General features: G+C 32.6%; 5 protein-coding genes across 8 annotated transcripts; 2 read left to right on the top strand and 3 right to left on the bottom strand.

The window, feature by feature from the left end:
- The first annotated feature begins 595 nt into the window (after positions 1-595).
- On the top strand, positions 596-2,973 carry LOC122568924 (putative RNA polymerase II subunit B1 CTD phosphatase RPAP2). 2 transcript variants are annotated; one of them, XM_043729218.1, is made up of 6 exons: positions 596-755; positions 846-960; positions 1,028-2,215; positions 2,272-2,432; positions 2,515-2,685; positions 2,758-2,973. In XM_043729218.1, the coding sequence occupies exons 1-6, from the start codon at positions 697-699 to the stop codon at positions 2,915-2,917; spliced, it is 1,854 nt and encodes a 617-aa protein (XP_043585153.1). In that variant the 5' UTR covers positions 596-696; the 3' UTR covers positions 2,918-2,973. The 2 variants fall into 2 exon arrangements, with proteins under 2 accessions (XP_043585153.1, XP_043585154.1); XM_043729219.1 differs by having other exon boundaries at positions 602-755; positions 851-960.
- A 157-nt stretch (positions 2,974-3,130) lies between these two features.
- On the bottom strand, positions 3,131-5,815 carry LOC122568921 (negative elongation factor B). Its single transcript, XM_043729214.1, has 8 exons — positions 5,688-5,815; positions 4,856-5,492; positions 4,618-4,785; positions 4,413-4,538; positions 4,060-4,329; positions 3,702-3,986; positions 3,428-3,628; positions 3,131-3,341 (listed from the first exon to the last, which is right to left on the bottom strand). The coding sequence occupies exons 2-8, from the start codon at positions 5,462-5,464 to the stop codon at positions 3,189-3,191; spliced, it is 1,812 nt and encodes a 603-aa protein (XP_043585149.1). The 5' UTR covers positions 5,465-5,492; positions 5,688-5,815; the 3' UTR covers positions 3,131-3,188.
- A 111-nt stretch (positions 5,816-5,926) lies between these two features.
- LOC122569109 (coiled-coil domain-containing protein 102A) lies at positions 5,927-9,292 on the top strand. Of its 2 annotated transcripts, XM_043729641.1 has the most exons (7): positions 5,927-6,248; positions 6,464-7,197; positions 7,273-7,498; positions 7,579-7,788; positions 7,888-8,135; positions 8,236-8,321; positions 8,392-9,292. In XM_043729641.1, the coding sequence occupies exons 1-7, from the start codon at positions 6,138-6,140 to the stop codon at positions 8,412-8,414; spliced, it is 1,638 nt and encodes a 545-aa protein (XP_043585576.1). In that variant the 5' UTR covers positions 5,927-6,137; the 3' UTR covers positions 8,415-9,292. The 2 variants fall into 2 exon arrangements, with proteins under 2 accessions (XP_043585576.1, XP_043585577.1); XM_043729642.1 differs by lacking the exon at positions 8,392-9,292 and having other exon boundaries at positions 8,206-8,321.
- Positions 9,293-9,401: 109 nt separating this feature from the next.
- Positions 9,402-15,169, bottom strand: LOC122569108 (mucin-19-like). 2 transcript variants are annotated; one of them, XM_043729640.1, is made up of 7 exons: positions 14,953-15,169; positions 14,201-14,302; positions 13,981-14,136; positions 13,523-13,910; positions 13,331-13,444; positions 11,519-13,195; positions 9,402-11,443 (listed from the first exon to the last, which is right to left on the bottom strand). In XM_043729640.1, exons 1-7 carry the CDS (start codon positions 15,010-15,012, stop codon positions 9,510-9,512), a joined length of 4,431 nt encoding a protein of 1,476 aa, XP_043585575.1. In that variant the 5' UTR covers positions 15,013-15,169; the 3' UTR covers positions 9,402-9,509. The 2 variants fall into 2 exon arrangements, with proteins under 2 accessions (XP_043585575.1, XP_043585574.1); XM_043729639.1 differs by having other exon boundaries at positions 9,402-13,195.
- Positions 15,170-16,333: 1,164 nt separating this feature from the next.
- LOC122569600 (zinc finger protein 668-like) lies at positions 16,334-23,733 on the bottom strand. The gene is made up of 4 exons (XM_043730872.1): positions 23,574-23,733; positions 21,284-23,073; positions 19,113-19,943; positions 16,334-18,958 (listed from the first exon to the last, which is right to left on the bottom strand). The coding sequence occupies exons 2-4, from the start codon at positions 21,354-21,356 to the stop codon at positions 18,279-18,281; spliced, it is 1,584 nt and encodes a 527-aa protein (XP_043586807.1). The 5' UTR covers positions 21,357-23,073; positions 23,574-23,733; the 3' UTR covers positions 16,334-18,278.
- Between the last annotated feature and the right edge of the window lie 146 nt (positions 23,734-23,879).

The raw sequence follows: 23,879 nt of genomic DNA, 5'->3' as shown, positions 1-23,879 counted from the left end.
TTACATTTTCCTATATGTTATATTACTAATTTTTACATAATTGTAAAAAATTTTCTTATAAATTCTATTATAAAGAACATGTCAATTCATTCTTTTAATTTTACAATCATATACGATTAAGAAAACAACTAAATTTGTTTGGACTTTGATTAATTAATTGCGTAAACAGGTTGACCAACTTTAGTATGATCATTATTTCACTGAAAAATAGATATGTACATTTACTAAAATATTTTTCAAAAGACGATAAAATTGTAAATTCTTACTTAATCATATTCGAACATTAGCGTTAAGTATATAAAATAAAAAATAGTAATGATACTCTACTAAATAATATAAGTAAATCTTAGTATAAACATAAACTGGTATAAACAATATATGAAAAATATTCACTCCATTTTTGTATATTTTTAAATTTTCTACTTTTTATTAGGTACTATACATTTGTGTGAAGAATAGTTTTAAAATCTGATTTACAACTTAATTTTATTATAATTCGGTTACTCTATTATTTTTTATTATTCCTGTAAAATACAGGAATTTTTTTATCTTACGTTTTCCAGCATGTCTGCTTCTAAAATAAGATATTGTATAAAATAGATTAGTAGTAGAGTAATAGTACCAATAGTACATAAGAGTAGACTGAGTTCATACAGATTCTATAAAAATAGATTTTCTTGTAATTATTATTTAAAAATGGAGATGTCCAATATTAGAAAAGAAACTTTTGAAAGGAAAAAAGTAAAAAAGATGAGGTAAGATTTACTTTGCATAAATGTATTTAAAAATATAATTGAAATATAAAAAATATATGTAATATATACTAATTTATTACATCTTTTAAGTAAAGCACAAATGCAATTAGCAATAATTAAAAAGAAACAATGTGATGCAAAAGCTCTTAGAATTGTTGAATACCTTTTAGAACCAAAAATAGATTTACAATGGCTTTTGACTAATGTAAGTATATTTTTAAGTGTTTAAATAATTTGACATTTACTTTAAATAATTATCAATTTTTTTACAGCTAAGATATATTAACAAAAGTCACATGGAAGATGTAATTGAGGAAAGGGCTATAATCAAATTATGTGGCTATGTATTATGTAGTAATGCATTAACAAAAATAATTGATCAACGATACCATATATCAACAACAAAAAATAAGGTTTATGATATAACAAGGCGTAAAAATTTTTGTAGTTCACATTGTTATGGAGCTTCAAATTACTTATTAGAACAAATGCTCACGAGTCCATTATGGTTGAGAGATAAAGAAGAAATACCAGAATTCAAAATATTGTTAAACAAAGACGAATTAAAAGAAAGTATGCTTAGAGATGAAATTCATGTGAGAGATATAGAAATGGTACTGAATTCTGGAAACACAGATGAACATGTAAAAAATAATAAAACAAGCAAAAATACAGAAAATACATTTCTCAGTAAATCTTCAGAAATTGAAGCACATGATGAATATATAATAAAAATGTCTCTAAGAAGTAGTGAAAATGTAGCAAATAATATTATTAAAAAACCTGGTATTTTAAAAGAATTTCCAGAAAATGGTGTTAAGGAATCTGTAGATGTGAAGAAAGCATCTATTAATTCAGAAGCTAAAGGTAGCACTGCTAAAGACTACATAAATGATAATACTATTAAAAGAATGTGTACCATAGAAGCTAATACCTTACTAGATTATACAGGAATTCAAAATACTACAAATGTAAATAATTGTGCTGCTCCTGTAAATAAGGACAAAAATCAAAATATAGAAAATAAAGAACAAAATGAGTTACTTGAAACATCAGGAACAGAGGATAATACAACTATTTCAAAATATAATACTGTTATTAGTAATAAAGATCCTATACAAAAAATAAAACAAAATAAAAATAAAAAAAATAAGCAACAAAATTCTACTAAAGAAAATCAGTCAAATAAATTTTATAATCTTGCAATTCATATTGAACATAATGTAAGGGATTGGATTACTGAAGATACAATTTCTTTATTATTAGGAAATGAAGATATTAGAAATCAATTGTTAGAAAATATAGTTCAACATGATAGATACATGCATCTGTGCAAAAAATTAAATAAATTGCAGTTGGAAGATGAAAAAGACATCCATGTAAATTTAACAACAAATTCTTTAAAACCACTACCTCATTTATGTGTTCTTCAAGAAGAGGGGGAAAAAATGGAATTAAAAGTATGTACAGCTTAATTTAAAAAGTAAGGAATTTCTAACATAAGTATCATTTGTAGGTTCGGGCATTTTATAAAGGGAGTATGATTATAGAAAATCACAAAAACACTACAGAAGTTACTGATCAGGATAATGATTTTACTCCAATATTACCTTTAACAGAAGCACATGCACCAAAAATACTTAGACGTCGAATATTTTTAGACAAACTTAATAAAATGTAATATGATCTTCTATGTTTCTATAATATTCTTAATTTATAATTTTACAAATATGTTTATTTTATATTTTTTTTGTTATAGATTACCTGATCTATTATGTGCTTTAGCTAGTAATAAATTACCACAATATATATACAGCAGAGAAAAGAGTACTTTAATTAAAGCATTAGTTAACACTTTCTCATTGTCTGCTGCAAATGTTATTTTTAAAACAGCTGAATGGACTCTTGTGGGTCTTATTATCATTAAAATGTAAGTATTTCAATAAACTGTAGATATTTAATTATCATAAAAATGATTAATGTTTTAATATATTTTACTTAGGTTGAGTATGATAGATCCTGAGCTAAAATTTGCATTGTTAAGTAAACAAGCATCAGTGTACATCTCAATGATTTTAATGTCATACAAGTTGGATTCAAATTATTTAGATAGACTAGTAGCGGAATTAATTAATAATACAGATAAACAAATACCTGTATAATAATAAAAATAATAATTTCGCTTAAATTATGCATATTATATAACATCTCTACTCTTTAAATATTGTATATTACATTGAAAATATATACATACTTTTGTATTTATTAATTAATATAAGTGAAATAAAGATATATATATGAAATTTTTATTATGTTTTAAATTAATTATTCATTAAAATTAAAGAAACGTACAATGTAAAAAAACTAATTGTTCATAAGTTACATAATTAAGTTGTATTTTTGAATATATTAATAAAAAAAATTACATTATGTTTACAATGCTGGTGTAGGTACGCCAGTAAGAGGAGAGGGTGGACATTCAAGTCCTAATGTATCTATTTGTGTTGTTGTTAATTGATCCTCCGTGGAGCGATTCCCAATTTTATCACGTAAAGCTTCATAAAGATTATGTACTGCTTCATTATGCTTAAATTATACATGAGGTTATAAAACTGTTATACAGCTATGATATAATATAACTTTATTTCTTTCTTTTAATAAAAATATATTACCTGACTAGTTGGTTGGAGTGCTTTTATTAATGTATGAAGACGAGTCGGGGGTAACTTTAGATGGATGTACCAAAGTAATTTTAATAAGTGGCGTGTAACATTGTCTCTGCCTAATCCAGCTAAGAAAAATTCGTCAAAGATGACTGTACAGAATGATTCATTAGGAAATTCATCAGCCATATTTAATATTAATAATGATACCTGTAAATCATGTGCAATTTAATTAGTTATTATGCTATCAATGATTATTAAATTTTAAGTTAAATGTGCTTACTAAAGTGTGTAAAAAAGGATCTTCAAATGCACGTTGTGCTTGACAATTTGGTAAAGTAGCTAATACTCTCATTAAACCCCTAGCATCACCTCTACCTCTTCCTATTCCACCACCACCTCCTACATGTAATGCATAATACATAGACAAAACAGCAGCAACTCCTGAAAGCTGTGCATATGCTTGACAAGCATCAGGAGGAGGACCAGAATGTTCTATTATAGCAATTGCACTTTCTCTTTCATCAGGTGGAAGTTTACAATTTAATTGTCTTATTTGATCATCGACCTAAAATATGAATCACTAATTATTACATTTATTTAAAATTATATATTACTATATACAGCCTATGTAAATTTACCATTAAAGACATAAGTGCAGGTAGAAATTTTGTCACAACTTGACTATCTAGTTTTGGTTCTTTAAAATCTTGTGAATCAATCATTTGCCAAGCAGATAAACCTAATGCAAGCATTCTGAGTAACAATACAAGAACTGCATTTTCTCTAGGCAGTGCTTCACCATTTATCAAATGAAGTGCAATTTTGATTGCACTACTAGCAAGGAAATTTACTGCATATGGATCACATAATATCATGCTTAGATCACCCAAGACTTGTTCTTGACCTCTCTGTAGAAAACTGCAGATTATTTTACTTTCTATCAATAAGTAAATAGGTATTATTATTAAATGCAAATATTTTTATTACATACCTTAATACTATCCAAAAAACCTTGTAATTCACGGGATCTTTTGATGTCAACATTTTTTTCCCTAATACATGCATCAAGGCACCAAGTAAATTTATGACACGGATCAACAGAAATAATATCTTGTACCTAAATATTTAATATTTAGATATTGTTATATTCATTTTACATAATATTGTATAAGTAATTTAAAATGATAGAAATTCACCTCTAAATCATGTAAGGCCATTAATAATTCTGCTCTTAATGTACAATAATGTATATTTTTTGTACGTAAAAATAAAGTTCTTAAAAATTGTAATACCATGTCATATAATTTTACACTATGTCCAATCATATGTGCTAGTTTTTGTACTACTTCACCTTGTCTTCTTACCTAAATATGTAAATTATATAATTAGAAATTCACAATTTTTTTATTAATATTTATCTCTAACATACTATACCTTGGGAGAAGGCATAAAGAAAAGACTATTTAAGTTTCGATGATCAAATAATATTTGTTCTTTCTCAATGATATATCGACTAAATAATGGAGAAACTTCATCTCCAAATAAACTCTGATTATCTTTCCAAATTTGACGTTTAACTTCAGTATCTGCATCATTGTATAATTCTTTTTCTCGAACAAGTACCCGTAAATATTTATCTTCTATATGTGGGGTGTTTCTTAAAATACACATAACAACTGGCCTTAGTGCTGCAACTCTTACAGCTGGAAAACTTTTGGACAATAATTCTTTTAATCTTCTGTCACCTGATGAACCTCTGTCTGCTCTTTCTGTTCCAATTTCATTAATTCTTTTTATTAATTTTTCTCTTAATTCTTCAAGAACTGATGCGTGAAAATCTAGTCTTCTTACTCCATGAAGATCAAGTAAAGGTAACATTGGACGTAAAGATGGTAATAAAATACCATTTTCTAACTGAAATTCTTCAATTGCTTTTAGCGGATCTGTACAACTTGTTAAAGCATCTCTTAAGAAACCTTGTCCAGGTATACCAAGGTCATCCAAACCATTTCCAACCTCACAATTGTTTTTCACAGTATTCATTACTGTTTTGTTTATCTATATGGAATATCTTTACACACAAATGAATACAGAATTATAATGTAATATTATATGATTGAATAAATTTTTTAATAATTGCGATATATTTTAAGATGTACAAAGAATCATTCCTAAATATCTTCCATTTTTAATTACAATTATTTATCAAATACGATTTCTCATCGTATAAATAATTTTGTATTACTTTTATAAAACTTGAAATTACCAGTATATTATTGTATATCATTACAATATCACAATAAATTTAGCAGTGACTTCTTATTGAATTTATATATATACCAACTTAACCAACAGTGAATAGAAAGAATATACCTATTTATACCTATTCTGAATATACCTATACCAGAATATACCTATACCAGAATATACCTATTCTGTTTCCTTTTACGAAATATGCACCTATAGCTATATATGTATATGATATTTATATATAGATAACACAAATGTCAGCTCAGATGAATATACTATGTGATGTATAAAGATCAAAATTACTCAAGTATTGTATTCAGATTGCCATTCTCTTAAATATAATGTAAATTAAAGTATAAATAAGATACAAAAATTGTCTCTAAATTTTTTAAGTGATCTGATTCGAGAAGGAATATATACCGTTTAACGTACATTCATTCATAAAATAGTAGCATTTTAGGTTACTATGGCACAATCAACAGCTAGTGGAACGTCTTCTCGACGATATATGAGAGAACACGATGTTAATGTACCATCATCATCACGCTATGTGGATAGTGAATGGGAAACTAAAGAAGTAATAATTAAAATTTGTTACTCTTATCTTTGAATCATAACAATTTGTTCTTGTTACTTTATATAAAAAATAAATTACACTCTATACATATGAAATTTTAAAAACATTTTACTCTTACTTATTTCTGTATAAACAATAGCAATGATTACATATATTTATTTTAATAATAGAATAATATTTACATACAGTAAGCTTTTTATTTTCAATATTCTTAGGCTTTACGACAAAGAGAACTTGAGGAAGCAAGAGCACGAGCTGCACAAATGGAAAAAACAATGAGGTGGTGGTCAGATTGTACCGCTAATTGGCGAGAAAAGTGGAGCAAAGTACGTAATGAAAGGAATATGGCAAGAGAAGAAGCAAAGACGCTTAGATCAAAATTAGAAATTGCTGTAAAGGATGCAAATAGTTATAAACACGAATGCCAGGAACTTGAATTACAAAATGAACAATTAAAAAAAGAAATGGAAAAAATACATATGGTATTGTTAAAACACGCTGGCCAATTTGATCAACAAATTTTTACAGTTTTAGAATCAGATCCACAATTAAGAAATACATTAGGTATAGATGAATTGTTGAAATTTTACAATAATGTGGAACAAAGTGAAGGTGTAAATTCTCAGAAAGATTTACTTACTTGTAAAGTTCTTGATGACTCTAATGTTTGCTCAGGAAGTCATAGTATCTTGCCAGATAGAGATATCGAAGAATATGTATTACAAGGTGCAGTGCCAAAACATGCTGTAGAGTTATATAAAGAGAGTCCTCTTAATTCATTAGATAAAGATATTGCAAGATTAGTTTCAGATTCTAATTCTGTAGAAGATAATGTAGAAAAAAATTCGTCTTCATTACAAACACGTACAGATGATTCATATGCACAAAAAATAATTTTACTCCAACATAAATTGGATGAAGCTACAAAAACTATTTCTACTGAAAGAGAGTAAGGATATGAAAAATTATTATTTATTTATATCTAACTTCAATTTACTGAATTAATTAGATTTTATTTTAATAGAGAAAAAAATTCTTTACATCGTGGTATGGAAAAATTGAAAGCAGAAATAATACAATTAAGAAAACAGTGTGAAGAATTAGAAGAAAGCAAAGCTGATGTTACAAGAGAATTACTTGAATTGAAAGATCGGTTTCAAATTAAGCTTAGCGATGTACAAGCTGGTATAATTGATGAAGCTTCCAGTAGGGAAGGAATGAATCGTCGTCTGTGTGAACTTAGGGCTGAGGTAGATCTTATAAATATAAATATAGAAATATATTTAAAACTTTGATATATTTGTAATTATTTGTGATTATATGAATTTAGTTAGAGAAACTTCAAGCAGAAAATGCAGCTGAATGGGGAAAACGAGAACGTTTGGAAACAGAAAAAATTTCTTTAGAACGTGAAAATAAGCAACTTCGTAATGAATTAAATGATTTACAAGAAAGGATAGAATCTCGACGATCACGTCCAGTTTCCACATCAGACAGCGATACAAGACAATTGCAACAAGAATTTTTAGTTAGGAATGTGGTTTGTACTATGTACTAACACTTTAATTTGAATATAATATATGTTTAGTATATAATTATACTAATTTAATTAAACATTTTTATTATTGTTTATTGTTAGACAATATTAAAAAAATCTCTGGAAGAAAAAACAACAGAACTTTCACATGCCATGAGAAGATCAGAGCAATATGAAGCAGAAGTAAAGAGAGTTAGAGCAAGAGTAGAGGAATTGAAAAAAGAATTAGCTGCAGTTCAAGATGAAGTGGATGCTGCAACTAACAGTGTTCGTAAATTGCAACGAGCAAATGAGGATCTCTTAGAACAGTTAGAATCAGCTAATGTACAGTTGGAACATTTTCGAAATAGGTAAATAGTAACAATATTTATTAATATCTTGATTATATTATATATCCACATTTTTTAAATTAAATTATAGAACTCATATTGACAATTAATTTGTTATCAGTACTGATACCTACTCGGTAGATGTAGGAATAGGAGAAAATCTTGAAGAAAAATTACATATAACCAATGATGGCAAATTAACAAATGGTAAGTTTCAATATATTGATTTTCATATCAATTTAATAAATATAAATAAATCATATAAATACTATTTCAGAGTATGAGCTACAGGAAGCCTAGTATTCACTCATTTTAATAATAATATTAAATTAATTCGAGCAATGATAAATGTGAAACTTGGAATGTGAAAAGCAATTTTTTCCATATTTTCCAAAATGTATACACCAGTCGATGTAGCAATATTTTTGAATTATGTCAAAACCTTGTTAAATGTATAAGAACTTATTTATTTAATAACTGAACTGAAATAGTGAAATATTATTGTCTATTTCAGTATTGTATTATTGTTTAAATTAGACTATTTTTTCAAGTTTGTATTATAATTTGCTCTTTTTTATTAATTTTACATATAACTGTATATATATATATAATTCTTTTTGTAATGTTTTATACCAGGAAACACTTTTGTGAATATTTTAAATATTTCTTATTTGTAAAAATTCACATTCCAATGTATTATGTTTTAAATATTTTTACTGTATGTATATAAATAATGTATATAACTTAAATCATATATGTATGTAATTTCAAATTTTGTTTTTTATCTAAAGACTGGTGAAGTTAGATAATGAGAGATTATCTGTACCATCTATGATACCTGATATTTGTACGTGCTTATAATTTTTGCGTGGTTTGTAAAATAAGGTCTAAAAAATCGTGAATGTACCTATGTCTATATTATATGGAAGTTAATGCCCTAATTTTAAGTAGAAGAACTATTTAAATTCAAACTTGACTGTAATGAATTTAAAAGAGGTCATATATATTTATTAATTGATGTAATTGATATCTGAAGGCGAATAGAAAGTAGAATCCTTTATTTGTTTAATATATGTTTTATTGATAAAAAAAGGTCAGATACTAAAATTCGATGCAGCATTAAATTTATAATGTACACTCAGTACAAGTACCTCAATAAAAATGATATGTAGTGTGTATATGTGAAAGAAATAATAGAAATATTATTACATTCATAAGACGTATGAATGATCATAAATATTAATTTATATAAGGATAATAAGGATAAACAAGAAGAATAATCTAAATTGTAATAAAAAAATATCTCTAATATTAGTAAAGTATAAAATAATCTATGAATAAAAACGAAGTTTTTTTAAACAATACAAGAGAGTTTTTAAACCTTATAATCACTATTTAACATTTCATGGGAGTACCATCGGGATATGTCGGCATTTTTGGTTTGCAAATTTTTGTTCTACCATTAGAACCATATACAATATTGCAAGAGAATGTAAAATATCCACAAGTTGAACTTTTCGTGTAATAACGATGTTCATATTTCCTTGGTGCATTTCTACCATCTAGTTTACCAGCAATGCTGTTTGTTATTGTATAATAACTTGGTTTCATTGGTACATTAGAATTGAATTTCGGATATTCTGTTGAAGTTTGATATTGGATTTGTGGAAAAGTATTTTTTTGCTTTTCTTTAGATGCAGCATGACTTTCTATTAATCTTTCATGATTAGTTTTAAGAGATCTGATTTCTGAAATAGGTGATTTATTTTCGTAAGTTATACTTGGTTCTTTTGGAATCAGAGAAACTGTTTGAGATTGAGATTTCCCATCGCCTTGAGTAATAATTTTATCACCAGCTATAGATGTTACTCTACCACGAAAGCCAGGTGGTATAGTGTACCTTGATTGTAATGATTGTCCAGGTTGGAGGACATCACCAACTTGTGCTGCATTAGTATCTTGTTTCACATGAACATCATACTGATTTCCAGCTGCAACATGTAATGTTTGTAATTGATAGTTACTATTATTTTGTTCTGCAGCATAGCTTTTTGAAATCTTCGGATTTATTGAAGATTGAAATGATGACATGTCATAATCTTCGCCATTATATTCTTCTTCATAATCATATACAGAATCATCCAGTTGGGACTTTTCAACAGATTGATCTGGTTTACTAGTAATATTTTGCGAATTGTCATCTGGCTTAGTAAAAGTTCTTCTTTGGAAACTAGAACTAGTTTGTAAACCTGACTGAAGTTTGTCTTGATTATATTCATTATCTGAGGCTGTATTTATCCTTTCACTACTATTCTTCTGTACAATTTGTGGTCCATAAGATGGTTTGAATGGTTTAAATAGCTCACTATCCGTAAGATTGAAGTTGAATGGCTTTCTAGAAGTTGCTGCACCAGATCCCGATCCTGCTTGTGCAGCACCAGTGTAAGTAATTCCATATTGGAAAGATCCTTCAAGTTGAGATTGAGATTGACCTGTATATGCTCCACTTTGAGCGGAGGCTGTTCCACCTCCGCGGAATGGTTTCGAATATCTTTCAATTTTTTCATCTGTCTTAAGATATGGTTGAAAACCAATTTGAGCTTGACTTGAAGTACTTCCTTCACCATTTGCTTGAGCATCTGCCATTCCACCTTTGGAGCTTGCTTGTACCTGGGAATTTGTACCATGATTCCAGCCACTGCTTTGTGCACCTGTTGTTGTAGCACCTAATTCTGAATTTAATTGAACTTGTGTTTGACTCTTTCCATAACCACCAACTCCTTGAGCATTGCTTACTGCACCTTCTTTACCACCATTAATTTCAGCTCGTGCACTTTTATTTATGTCAGTACTACCAGCTTGAGCCGAGAATGATCCAGAACCACTATAAGTACCTGTTACTTGAGACTGAGCTGTACCTTGTTGAAATTTGCCTTGAGCTGATGCGCTTGCTTGAGTACCTGAATCTGTTTGTTTTACAGAACTAGATGCTTGAGAATTGGAGTTATCATTTTCTACAGGCAAAAGATTACTAGGTTGTTGATAATATTGAGGAATCTCTCCAGTATTTGTTATGGATCTTATATTGGATGGATACTGTATACTACCAGGATATTGTCTGATACCTTGTCCTTCACTTGGATATTGTTCAATTACTTGTCCATGACCTACAAGACTTGAAGTTAAAGCTCCTTTATCTTGCCATCTTGAACTGCCAGGATATTGTCCTTGCAATGGATAGCTCGGCGGTATTATTGCACGATTTTCCGAGTATTTTCCTTGAAAAGAATCTCTTGTACCATCAAGATTACTTGTTCCTGGTGCAGTACCTGTAGAATAGGTAATATCACCACTTGGAGCTGTGACAGATATTCCTGGTATAATGCCTCCATCAATCTTTTTACCTGGTATCACGTTTCCTGGATAATGTACAGTATTTGCTGGTGGTGAAATACCACCGCCATAGACACTTGTAATATCAGCAGGACGACCAGGAAAAGTCCTTGGTGTACCTGGTGTTCCAAAAAATTGTGTAGGAGACTGTCCACCAGGATACACATTAGCATCTCCAATTGCTTTTGAGTCTGTTATAATTTGGCCATGAAGAGTATCTCTGATATCTGGTACAGTACCACTAGTATAAACACCACTCGGGTAAGGTATACTACCACCAGTTACAGTACCAGGTACTCCTCTAGGGTAAGTAACATCATCACTAGTCGTAGTACCAGGTACACCTCCAGGATAAGCTATGCCACTACCAGTTGTTGTACCAGAAATTATTCCAGGGTATGCTATGCCACCAGCAGTTGCAGTACCAGGCAGACCTCCGGGATAAACTGCACCATCACCAGTTGTAGTACCAGCCACACCTCCAGGATAAGCAATATGACCACCAGTTGTAATACCAGACACACCTCCAGGGTAAACTGTACTACCACCTGTTAAAGTTCTAGGCACTCCTCCAGGATAAGCTACATTATGACCAGTTGTTGTACCAGGTATGTTTTCAGGGTGAACTGTATCACCACCCATTACAATACCAGGTACTCCTCCAGGATAAGCTACACTACGACCAGTTGTTGTACCAGGTGCATCTTCAGGATGAACTACACCACCGACTGTTGCAGTACCAGGCACTCCTCCAGGATAAGCTATACCTAGACCAGTTGTTGCACCAGGTACACCTTCAGGGTGAACTGCACCAGCATCTGTTACAGTACCAGGCACTCCTCTAGAATAAGTTACACCACCACCAGTTGTTATACCAGGAATGCTTCCAGAATAAGGTATACCACCACCAGTTGTTGTACTAGGCATGCTCCCTGGATAAGTTACACCATCACCAATTGTTGTACGAGGCATGCTTCCAGGATAAGCTGCACCATCATTAGATACACCTCCAGGGTAAACTCTACCACCAGTAATAGCAGTACTAGGTACACCTCCAGGGTAAGCAACATCACCACCAGTTGTAGTACTGGGTACACCTCCTGGGTAAATTGTACCACCAGTAATTGTAGTACTAGGTACACTTCCAGGGTAAACTGTACCACCACCAATTGCAGTACTAGGTACATTTCCAGGGTAAGCAACACCAGCACCAGTTGTAGTAGTAGGTATATTTCCAGGGTAAGCTACACCACCACCAGTAGTAGTACGAGGTGGACCTTCAGAGTAAGGTATACGCCTACTTATTACAGTACCAGGTAAACCACCAGGGTGAACTGCACCACCACCTGTTATAGTGCCAGGAACTCCTCCAGGATAAGCTACACCACCAGCAGTTGTTGTACCAGGTACAGTTCCTCCAGGTACACTTCCAGAATGGACTACTCTACCATCAATTGTAGTAGTAGGTATATTTCCGGGATAAATTGTGCCACCTACTCTTGTTGGGTATGATGCATCACTACCAGTTGCAGTGTCAGGTATACGTCCAGGATACATTGCACCACCACTAAGGTAAGGCATGTGATCTCGAACTGTACTAGCAAATATTTTACTAGGATAAGTTGTACCCATTCCAGAAGTGATCGTACCAGGTTGTCCAACAGTATTATCTCCTGGTTGTTTGATTGCTGAAGAAGCATTAGTTAATGTACAAGAAAGTTCGAAAAATTCAGAAGATTAGAATGAAAATTCACTGACATGTTATTCATTGTGCATATAATGGTATGCGAAATTGTGTTTTCGGATAGCAATATTTACAATACCTGGAATTTGAACATATCTATCTGGAACATTTTCACCAGTATATTTTGAACAATCTTCACATCCACTACTACCCAATGACATACTTTGTGCTTGCCCCATACCATTGCTTCCAGCTAAAAATGTTTTCAAATCTTTTATTGCGTACTAAAATCATGCAATAACATAGTAAAAATGTTTTCTGAGTTACGCACTAACAACTGCGCGGGAAGATTGTTGAGTAGCTTCAGCCTCGGCCTTGCCTTCTTTATGTTCATTATTACCGATACTTAAGTATTGAGATTGTGTCTGTCCTCGAAATTTTCCTGGAGATGGTTGTACTTGACGACGCAAACGATTTTGTTTAAAGTTTTTATTAAGCTTCTGCCTTTCTTCAAGCGCAACTTGTCTCTTAGCTCGACTTATCAGTGGTGTTAGAAGTATATCAGCTACTCTTCTTGTTACAATATCATTTTCATCCAGAGGAAGTATATTAAAAAAAGGATCTATCGTTTGTTCGAATATTGGAATAGTTTTTTGTAGTAAAATAATTTTGTGACCATTACAGAAATCAACTATTCTAGCTCCTGCAATTTGCCATGCCTGTAAAAGGTAAATTATTTTTTGTATTATATAAGTAATAATAATGTTAACAATATCTGTAATGTGTTACCTCTAATTTTGTCAAAAATTCATTTGGAGCATAAAGAACTTTTGATGTTTGCTTCTGTTCAATTCCATTTTCTGAAAGCCCATCTGCAGCGATATTGTCTTCTAGTTTCTCTACATAGCAATTGTTTTCTTCTTTATCCCTATATGCACTAAAATGCTGCAAGAAATAAAAAATATAAAATATTGTTTATACAATTTCGGTGAGTAAAAGTTCTCATTACCGTTTCATAATCAATAAATGTCCATTGCTTCTTTATTAAGTGCTTGCCAACATTCGGTATTTCAAAGTCATCGTAGATGGAGCGGTCAAAGCGTTTTTTTTCCTATGAACGAAGAATGAAAATGATTAAGGGAAATTATTGAGATTAAAAAAGTACGTAAAACGAACAATATAGTTTTTTATAAGATAATTTTTAAATTTACAAAAATTGTTTTACACTTTTTAAATATAATATTCGAATCTTAATCTCTTCAAAATGTGTATTACTTAAATTTATTTCTAAACAATACATAATAATTGATAACATTTTGTAAAAAGACAAACAAAATAAAAGGAGACGTAAAAGAAAAGAAAACTAATCGAATATAGGAATTAGGAATGGGTCGAGTTGATTTCCTATCAACTTATCTTATGAACTTTGATCTCCAAATCTTTGGCCTCTCAACTAGCTAGAGTCACACTAATATTTAATTTGTGTTAAAAAATTGAGTAAGTCATAAAGAAATTCACTGTATATGAATTATTCATTATAATAAATTACGTACTTTTCTTATTATTTGGCTTAGATATTAATATACTTTATAATGTGTCTACAATATAAATAATTTAAAAACTAATATGTTTAATTAGACATCCATAACTTTGTTTTTATGAATATTTTTAAATATGCTTTAGATTAAATTCATTCGTTACGAGCAAATGTTTTAAAGATTAAAAAATTAAAAAATTGGAAAATAATGGATGACAACTTACATAGTATCTTGAGAGTACTGATCCCGAGAAGAAAACCAGGATGACAAGGATCGGTCGCATGGCTCCAATTTACTTTGAGGCCTTCGCTGCGACTGCTAGCTTCTATTTAGCGGTAGTTCTAGTAAATTCATTCGCCGATTCCCTCCAAATATGTAGTACCTCTTCCCTGTTTTTCTTCTTCTTCGGCTTACTTACACTCGATCTTGCGAAGAGATCAAGAAGCACGAGGATTTGAATTGAAGCTTGGGTGGGGGAATAGTTTGATAGGGGAAATTCTAAGAAGCGTGGGTATGTAAATCGTGATACGAAGTGCGTCTGCAGTCTTATAAGCATCACGTTATCTTATGTCGTCTCATGATGTCCAGATCTCCTTACCGGCATGTTTTCACAAGCATTTTTATGCTTTTATAATAACAATATTCATGAAGTTGTGCGGAGAATCTTTAGAATATAAGAAGAAATAATGGGAACAAAAGACAAACAAAGTCAGATCTAGGCCATTTTATCTAATTCATATTCTTTGAACAGCTATTCATTTATTTGTATTCAATTTATTACAAATTCTATTTTATCAATTACCAAGTATTTAGACCAAACTTTTATTAAAAAAAGCTACTTGTATTGCTATACAGGAATACGTATATAGTAAAAAAGATCATTAAAATAATATACCCATTATATTTTTTGTTTTTAGTATTTTTTATTTGTTTATCAATGCCAACTTAAGATGACACTTTCTTTTTGCTTTGATCGCACATAGTATTTCGAAGATGATATTCCTATTTACGCAAAATTATTTTTGGATAAGAGTAATCTATTTCACCATACACCATTTCGCTGCCTTACTTTCCAAGACGCAAATATCTTTCTAATCGCTCTTTGATATCGCCTAAAGTCAGTTTATGTGACCATCATCGACTGACTAAGATAGATGTGTTCCCCTTCATTGCCCTAATTATAAACTCCAATCCATTTGGTAAATACAGAAAGTCGTTGTTTGCTCTTCTTCGAAGTATTATTAAACTATCGCACAGTTCATCAGCAATAGAAAAAGTTGGATGAGTAAAAGGAAAGTGAATTTGAACAAAACGCTTTATGGAAATTATTCGTATTTGGCAATTATATTAATACGCGCTATATAGCTGTCTGGTTATGAAGCTGTGTTAAGTGAATCTTTACCATAAATATATTTTTTATTCTTTGGAAAATTTTTCGACTATAACTGCGTATAAAAAATAGCTAACGTTTCTTGAATAGTTCCGTTTTCCTTCTCTTCCATTTTGGAATATGAAAAAAACAAAATATAGATAAAAATTAATAAGCGAAATTGTAAGCAATTAAAACGAGAATGGGTTTTTATAAAAATATTACACACACTATCAAGTATATATAGCTATACGTATATTTTTTTCATTTTAATAGATATAACTTGCACAATTCGTAGAAAAATTGGTAAAATGTTTGCTTAGGCACTCCAATGTACAAATAGTACATTACATACGTAAAACGAAAATACATTACAATTGTGTTAATTATTAGGACTATTTGTGACATTCTAGATATATACTAATGTATAATGTAGGGAATGCTATTTACAACATGTGATTTTACATAACTATACAATATAACATTACATTTTGGGATGTAATTTAATGTTCTATGTTTAATCTTCGTAATAGATCGATGACTAGAATACAAGTACTTGTGCTCGCTTTTGATTTCAGGTTATTACAAACACGCGTTCTAATGTATGACATTACTGTGAAAAAATAGATAAACTACGTAAAATCTTTATTATAAAACCGCTGCCATTCGATTTTCTGTGCAACCGTCGTTTTGTAAGTTTTTATTTTAGCCGAGAAAAGTAATTTCATTTTTCTTAAATCATCATGTAAGTAATTACGAAAAAAGATTAGAAAGTTTATGAAAGATATGCGTGAACCGTTTCATACATAATGTACATATGCAGTACAAATTAACAAAAATTCGATGGGTTGCGCATAGAATAGCAGATCGGATTGGACTAGTTTACACTCAGATCGTTACCGATGATCGGTAACGTATCGAAAACAAAAAAATTTCTTAATTACATAATACGACCACTAGAGGGCTACTAGATTGCATATGGCCGCCGGTTCCGTTTATGAAAACTCGAATCACAGACGATACGCGTTCGTATTTAAAAACGCGATTAACGTACTACAATATAAAACTATGTGTTTTCTTAGATATATACTTGAAGAAAAATGTGATCCAAAATTACATTTATCCACATTATCTGTTGTTTTAATAGAAATCCTAATTGCTATTCAATATTTTTTCGCTTTACTTTATACACTTCAATGATTAATTTTGCCAAATTTGAATTTGACCACCGTAATAAAAATATGTAGTTCAATATAAACGTCTAACATACATTTTAAACAAGGCGTTGTAAAGTTACAAGTTCTCGAAAAATGTAATTTCTTATATACAGATTGCTCGAACTAAAAATAGTTCTATTCTTTTCACTTACTTTTATACTATTTTACAATTATATGAATGTCTACATATAATTCGATTTGTATTCGTTGGTAATCTACACTTCAGTGTATTGTTAGTTTCAAGCCTCGAGGAATTTTTAGCTGCCTAGAAGAGCTTGGAAAATTTGATCAATGCAACTAATACTAAAATAGGTATGCATATAGGCACTGCAATTCACTTTAAATCAATAAATTACTTTTGTTTCTTAATACGTGTGATATGTCTTTAAAAAATTGTAACTACGTACGAATAGTATTTAAGGCACAACACTAGGAATTGATAATTCACAATTTTATCGTTAATATGACTATGTGCTAGATGGTCCCTAATTAGGAAGGTGCGTGGAATAATATTTGTAATATAAGTAATCTCTATAATATTTCTTATCCTCGTTGAACTTATCTCAAAATTGACTCCATATATTTAACTATATAGAAATGGGTGCTCATTGCTCATAGAAAGATGTCAGTAAGTAAGATAATAGAATTTCAAACGTTTCCCATTAAAACTTAACGAACTTATCTTAATATTGATAGGAATGACACTAGTTGCTAGTAAGTAATTACGTCTTTGTATCTCTATGAAACGATTATTTAATCATTCATATTTTTTGATGTAGATTGTAGTTCTTTCGTGCTTATGATACACATTCAAACCCAGACTGAACGTTTCATGAGTATAAAATAATCTTTGGTGTATCTATGTACGATAATATTGCTATCGTTATTCGCTAAAAATACTTGCCGTAGTTTTGTTCTAGCATTTTGGACGAATGTTCTTCTTTTCTTCGACATGCGGTTATTCTATGCAATAGCTAAATTAAGTGTCATCGTTGTCGGCTGGGAAAATGCGGAAGACCTCGCAGGGTCGGAAAAATCGTAACTGTTAGAAGAGGTTTGACTGTCATTGTTGAAGCGACTAAGATGTTCCGGATTAGGGGATATAACGGAAGTTCTAATGACCATTCTGGACACACACTCTGGATTTTTGGTTGCGTTATCAGGTGCTTTCCTCTCTCGTTCTTCGCCTGGGGTTTTCTCTCTGTAGAAACGTTTTGATGGCGGAGGTGTCACTGATGCATCGGGAACTCTGGTGTGCCTAATGATCGCTGAAAATGCCGAAGATGAATTATTTTGATCGCGATTGAGACCCAGGCGTGGAACGATAACGCTGGTAGGGGATGCCGTGACGCACGACGTTGTTTGTAGTCTGTTCAAAGAAGATGCCAGCGGAGCACAGGATTTTGTTGACGACGATGTTGCTTTTTGATCATTCCCATCGGCTTTATCCGCAGATGATCGATGATGCGCTCTCATACATGATGACTCTTCGTGTTTGTAGAGATATGACTTCAGAGCAAATGCTTTACCGCAGCGACCGCATACATATGGTTTGGTGTTCGAGTGCGTTTGTATGTGGGCGCGTAAGTTTGATTTGTCAGCAAACGCTTTATTGCAGATCGTACATTTGAATGGTTTCTCGCCTAGTATACAAAAGGGAAATGTCGTTGAATTACATGGTGGGCAGGTAATTATTATTTGATAAAAATCGACGTATTTATATATTTTATTGGTTACGTAATACATCATTCACTCCATCAGCGACGTATAAAATAATATTTTTGTATAAATTCTCACCTGTATGAGTACGTATGTGTCCCTGCAGGAGCCACGGCCTCGAGAAACACTTGCCGCAATAATGGCACTTACACCCCTGGTTATGCGTTCTAACGTGCATACTGAACGCAGGCATACTGACATAGACTTTATCGCAGTGTGGACACCTTCTGGCTTTCTTGTCTCCAAGAGATCTATGCGTTTGTCGATGTCTGGCTAAATTAGACGATGTCGAGTACTTCTTTCCACAGTCAGGACATTCGTGATCTTCATTGTCTTCGGATTTCGACGTCTCCGTTGAAGTTGAGGTTGTTCTTCGGTTTTGACAGATAGTCGAGGGTGTGGACTGAATTGATTCCAATTCAGCTTTATCGAGCGAATTCTCAGAGGCTTCGAGACTTTGACGTTCCTCTTGCAACTGATGAGAATGAGGTGAAACGTGGATGCCTAAAACTGTGTTCCTCTTTGAACGATTCTGTAAAATCTCACGTTCGCACTCGATCCTCTCGAAGAAGAGTCTCGTTCTTTCACCAAGTGTCTGTTCATCTTCGAGGGTCTCTGGGTGATCTTGAAATTGCGATTCTTGCTGTTTTGCTCGTGGGGTCATTATTCTGCCGCATTTGTCCGAAAATTGAGCACATCTAGGCGAAGCTGGTTGCTGATAAATCACGTTGTTGGGATGAATTAACGTACCAGCGGCTGCGGCTAAGCTCACTTCTGCCAATTTTGTGAGATTGTACAATTCTTCGGGACAATCTGACGATGTTTCGCTACCGCATTCGCTAGCGCCGTCAGAAGTTGGATGGTTTCCACTGTAATCGGCCAGTCTTACTCCTCTTTCAGGACTGAAATCTATGAAAGATCGAAAAAAATTAGATTTATCATTAGTCTCTTTTATTCCTCAGCAAGGTATTTTTATTATTACGAATTTTACATTTAACAGTATGAACATTTAGACAATATGAGATATTACCGCTAGGTTATCACGTCGGATAATAAAATTGAAGGAAGTTCAAAATGCCGCACGTGGAAACATTTATCATTGTTAGTGGAGATTTCTACGATTTCGGTGCGTGTTGGCGAATTTCCAACGGAAATCTCGTGATCAAACTAAAAGAACTTCCAATTGATAGTTTGATTTCGTTGTACGCGGCTGTTTTGAAATTAATGACATTTTCGCGTCATTCTTGTGCAACGAGGAAATGCATCATGTTCTGGCGCCTCATTCTTTATAACTGGTTTTTAGGAAACGACGTTTCTGTATCATATATCAATCTCTTTGATGAAACTTGAAACAGGTGGTACCGCTCTGCGCATATTAACAGAAGCTTATAGAAAAATTTCGCTCAAAGAACAGAGGATTTCTTATTTCTGTAATTTCTTTTTATGAATTTAACTTACACTTTATGTATTTAAATCGTAAACCGTGCCGAACAAAGAGATCCATATTTATGACTTTGAATCCATGTATCAAGGCGCTTCGTGAAACACGAAGCACCTTCACGAGTATACCGCCTGCTCTGTTTTTGAAGAGAACAGAAATAGAGTAGCTATCTTTCTCTCTCTATCTTCTAACTTATTCTTCTCTCTCTATTTAATTCTTGTATTTTCTGCGTACCTCTATGTACACATACATATGCGTTTGTATGAAAGTTTTGGAGGGGTTGACGGCATCGCGACGGTATGCGTCGTGTTAGTTTCGTGACGCATCTAGCGTCTCCTATTCTTAAATCTGCATGATGTACCACCTTAATCACGAAGCAACGACCAGCAAATTCTCTTGGCTTGTGGTCAGAAAACTTTGATTGACGAGATGGACGTAAGCAGCGCGAAAATTTTGCTTGCTCCGACTCGAGTGCCTACATTTACGTTTTTGAGGTGCTAGCATTACCATTAATGGAACTTTCGCCTTAACCTTTGAACTTTCGACGTACTGTTTTCTCATAACTAAAATCTTTTTGACGAATACATGAAGCTGAACGTAAAACCGAATGGAACGTAAAACTGCATGTAAAACCGAACATGAAATCGAATTGATGAATAAGAAATAATAATCTTTACAGGTTCTTCGACGAAGAGGACGCGTTAAGGTTTATTTTTAAAACGGAGATACAGCGCAGAAGATGAAAAAAAATTCCTGGCACGAGATAAGCAAGGAATATTCAAAGAGACAGTTACGAAAGCGGACGTACCTCTTCCGGATCCATCAAACTCTTCTTCGACTCCATTGTATCGTCGGTGGGTGATTAGAAATGCCCTCGGCATTTTCTTCTTTATTGTGATTTGCCTTCTTCTCTCTATTTGACTCTTGGAATCACACAAACCATACCTTAGATCTGTCTGATCTAACTTCACTGTCACACACGGTCACTAATTGCAAATGTTACTTTAAGTTGAAGAATACCGCGAACGAACGTTGAACCCCCGGATTGAAGATGATGGCGCGCGGTTTTAAGTAATCTCTCGCGTATCTTGTACCTGTTGCTAAACACGGGGGTGCGTCCGCCTCGAGAATTTCGGGCGTAATAGTTGCTCCGGCTAAGATTCGGGACTACATATAGCAGCGCAGCCTCCCTCACCCTTCGCCGTCTCTTCGTCATCGTCTTCTTCTTCTTCAGCTGCTGCGCACCGCGTTGCACGCGCTTAGAAGGGTGCCCGACTGGCTCGTGTGTCGCCGCTGCTTCTGTTTGAGTGGTGGCGAAGTGTGCGACCACTGTATGCACATCCGTGTCGCTTTTTCAATCGAGCGTGAACGGGGACAATGTTGTGCACGAGTACACGCGTAAAAGATTGAATATTAAAAGCTCTTTAGATTGAAATTAATGACGATTTTTGCCTAGTATCATTCTTTTATTTACACTCGCTTAAGTGCTCATTTAAATACCGACCAGAAGTTTCTTCTCTTATTTGTTGGAAATTGCGTTATGTTTGTTAGAAAGCTGTAATGTTTACTTTATTGAAATTTTATGTAATTCATTGGGGAAAATACTCTTGAAAATTCGAACACTTCCTTTACATAATATTTTATCAAAATTTAATACTGGCTGAGTTTAAAACTATCATTACGAGAAAAGAGAAAACAAAATAGGCCTCTTAATTTAAGTTTTTCTCATTCAAGCTTCGAAAACAATTTTCGTTTTAATAAGTCTGCGAAATGTTATCGACTGATAACATCGTTTTGTGTGTTATTTGAATCCTTAAAAGTTCGTTCTAATATTTAATAGGTAGTTAAAGCTTTCAGTTTGAAGTAATTCTGTATTTTTGGATTTGATTTGGAAATATAAGACATATTAGATGGTTTCAAGGTAGAAAATTATACCGAGCTTTTTTCAGCTGAATTGTTGCGCGTTCGTAAGGAAGCGTAACGAAGATTTATTTTTTCTTTGACGTGGGTCGAAATACGTGGGGGAAGGTAGGTTGGAGGCCTACGTATTCGTTTATCCGTAGGAAATGTCGACCTGTAGCTCATGTGCGGTCACTGAACACTTTGTTCTAATGTAATATTGATGAACCAGTAAGAATCGAACAAAGTGTTCTTATTACTGCATTCGCTTTAAGAAACTTGATGAGTTATGAAACTGCTTCCGGATGGACATGAACAGGTGTAAACATATAAAGTGCATTAGAGGATTTAGAGTGCGTTAAATTCGATATGAACCGAGGTGCTAAGAGGCGCTGTCACGAAAAAGATTTACATCCACTTTCAATTAACAACACGGACGAAGCATCGTTTTAATGTGAAATAATTTTCAAGTCGTCAAATAAAATTGTATCTGCATTGAAGTGTTGATATTTAAGATTTAAAGGCACGAATCCAGAGAATCGGTAAAAACAAATGAAACAAACGAAAGAAAGCATATTATTGAAACGATATTTACCAGTTGGCAAATGAAGGGATAGCATTCTATTTTTGTGCGAAGCCACCGTTGGTAGACAGATTTTGTGGGATCCGTGGCACGCGTCCGATGTTCATTAACTGCCACTGAACCGAGAAAAGAAGAAAGGGAAGGGAAAGGAACGTGTGTCGTTTAGTATGCGGCATCTTTTGACCGCCATGACGAAGAAACGGAAAAAGCGCTAAGATTGCAGACGCGACTCATCGGGACACACAGTCTTTTTGCTTACGAGATGAGTGAAATTTCCTCGAACTCGATGCTACAAGTATTTTGAGAAAACGATGGAAACCATACTAAGAATATTATAAACTTTCGCTGCAAATGACGAGAAATCAGCTACAATTCTTAAACATCCCTTGCATTGTAACCTTCCACGCTTTTTCCATGGAATTTTTTAAAAATAAACATTATATTTTCATGGGAAGCGACTATCATATTTTAAGATACTCTGCAATGTTTTATTAATAATAAGTTGTTATTAATAAAATGGTACTTCTATTTCAGTCACACTTTATCGATTATATATTCTGCATGATCGTATAATAATATCACAGACGATTTTGCTGAGAAGGACTTTATTAATTACCTCGTTTCCTATCGATGTAACTGAACAATGAACCACGACGAAGGATTGTTGCACGCTTCCAGGTATCGAAGCATACGCGATAAATTTTAACGTGATTCGTAGAGCGTTTAAAAAGGAGAAAAATGGAAAGGAAAGCGAAATTTTCTAAGTGTGAGTGGCGTCGTTCGTGCAAATAGAGACTATGCAGCGAGAGACTATGCAAGCAGCGGGCTTTTTGGTCGGCGATTGAATGAATGCCACGCGAGTTAGTCAGCGTCGCGGTGCTAAATTCGGCGGACGCCTGGCGTCGCTCCAGAAGAACCACCC

The sequence above is a fragment of the Bombus pyrosoma genome, linkage group LG7, assembly GCF_014825855.1.
Source record: "Bombus pyrosoma isolate SC7728 linkage group LG7, ASM1482585v1, whole genome shotgun sequence".
In the NCBI taxonomy this organism is placed as follows: Eukaryota; Metazoa; Arthropoda; class Insecta; order Hymenoptera; family Apidae; genus Bombus; species Bombus pyrosoma.
Note: the sequence above shows the minus strand (reverse complement) of the source record. Positions and strands in the feature narration are given on the sequence as shown.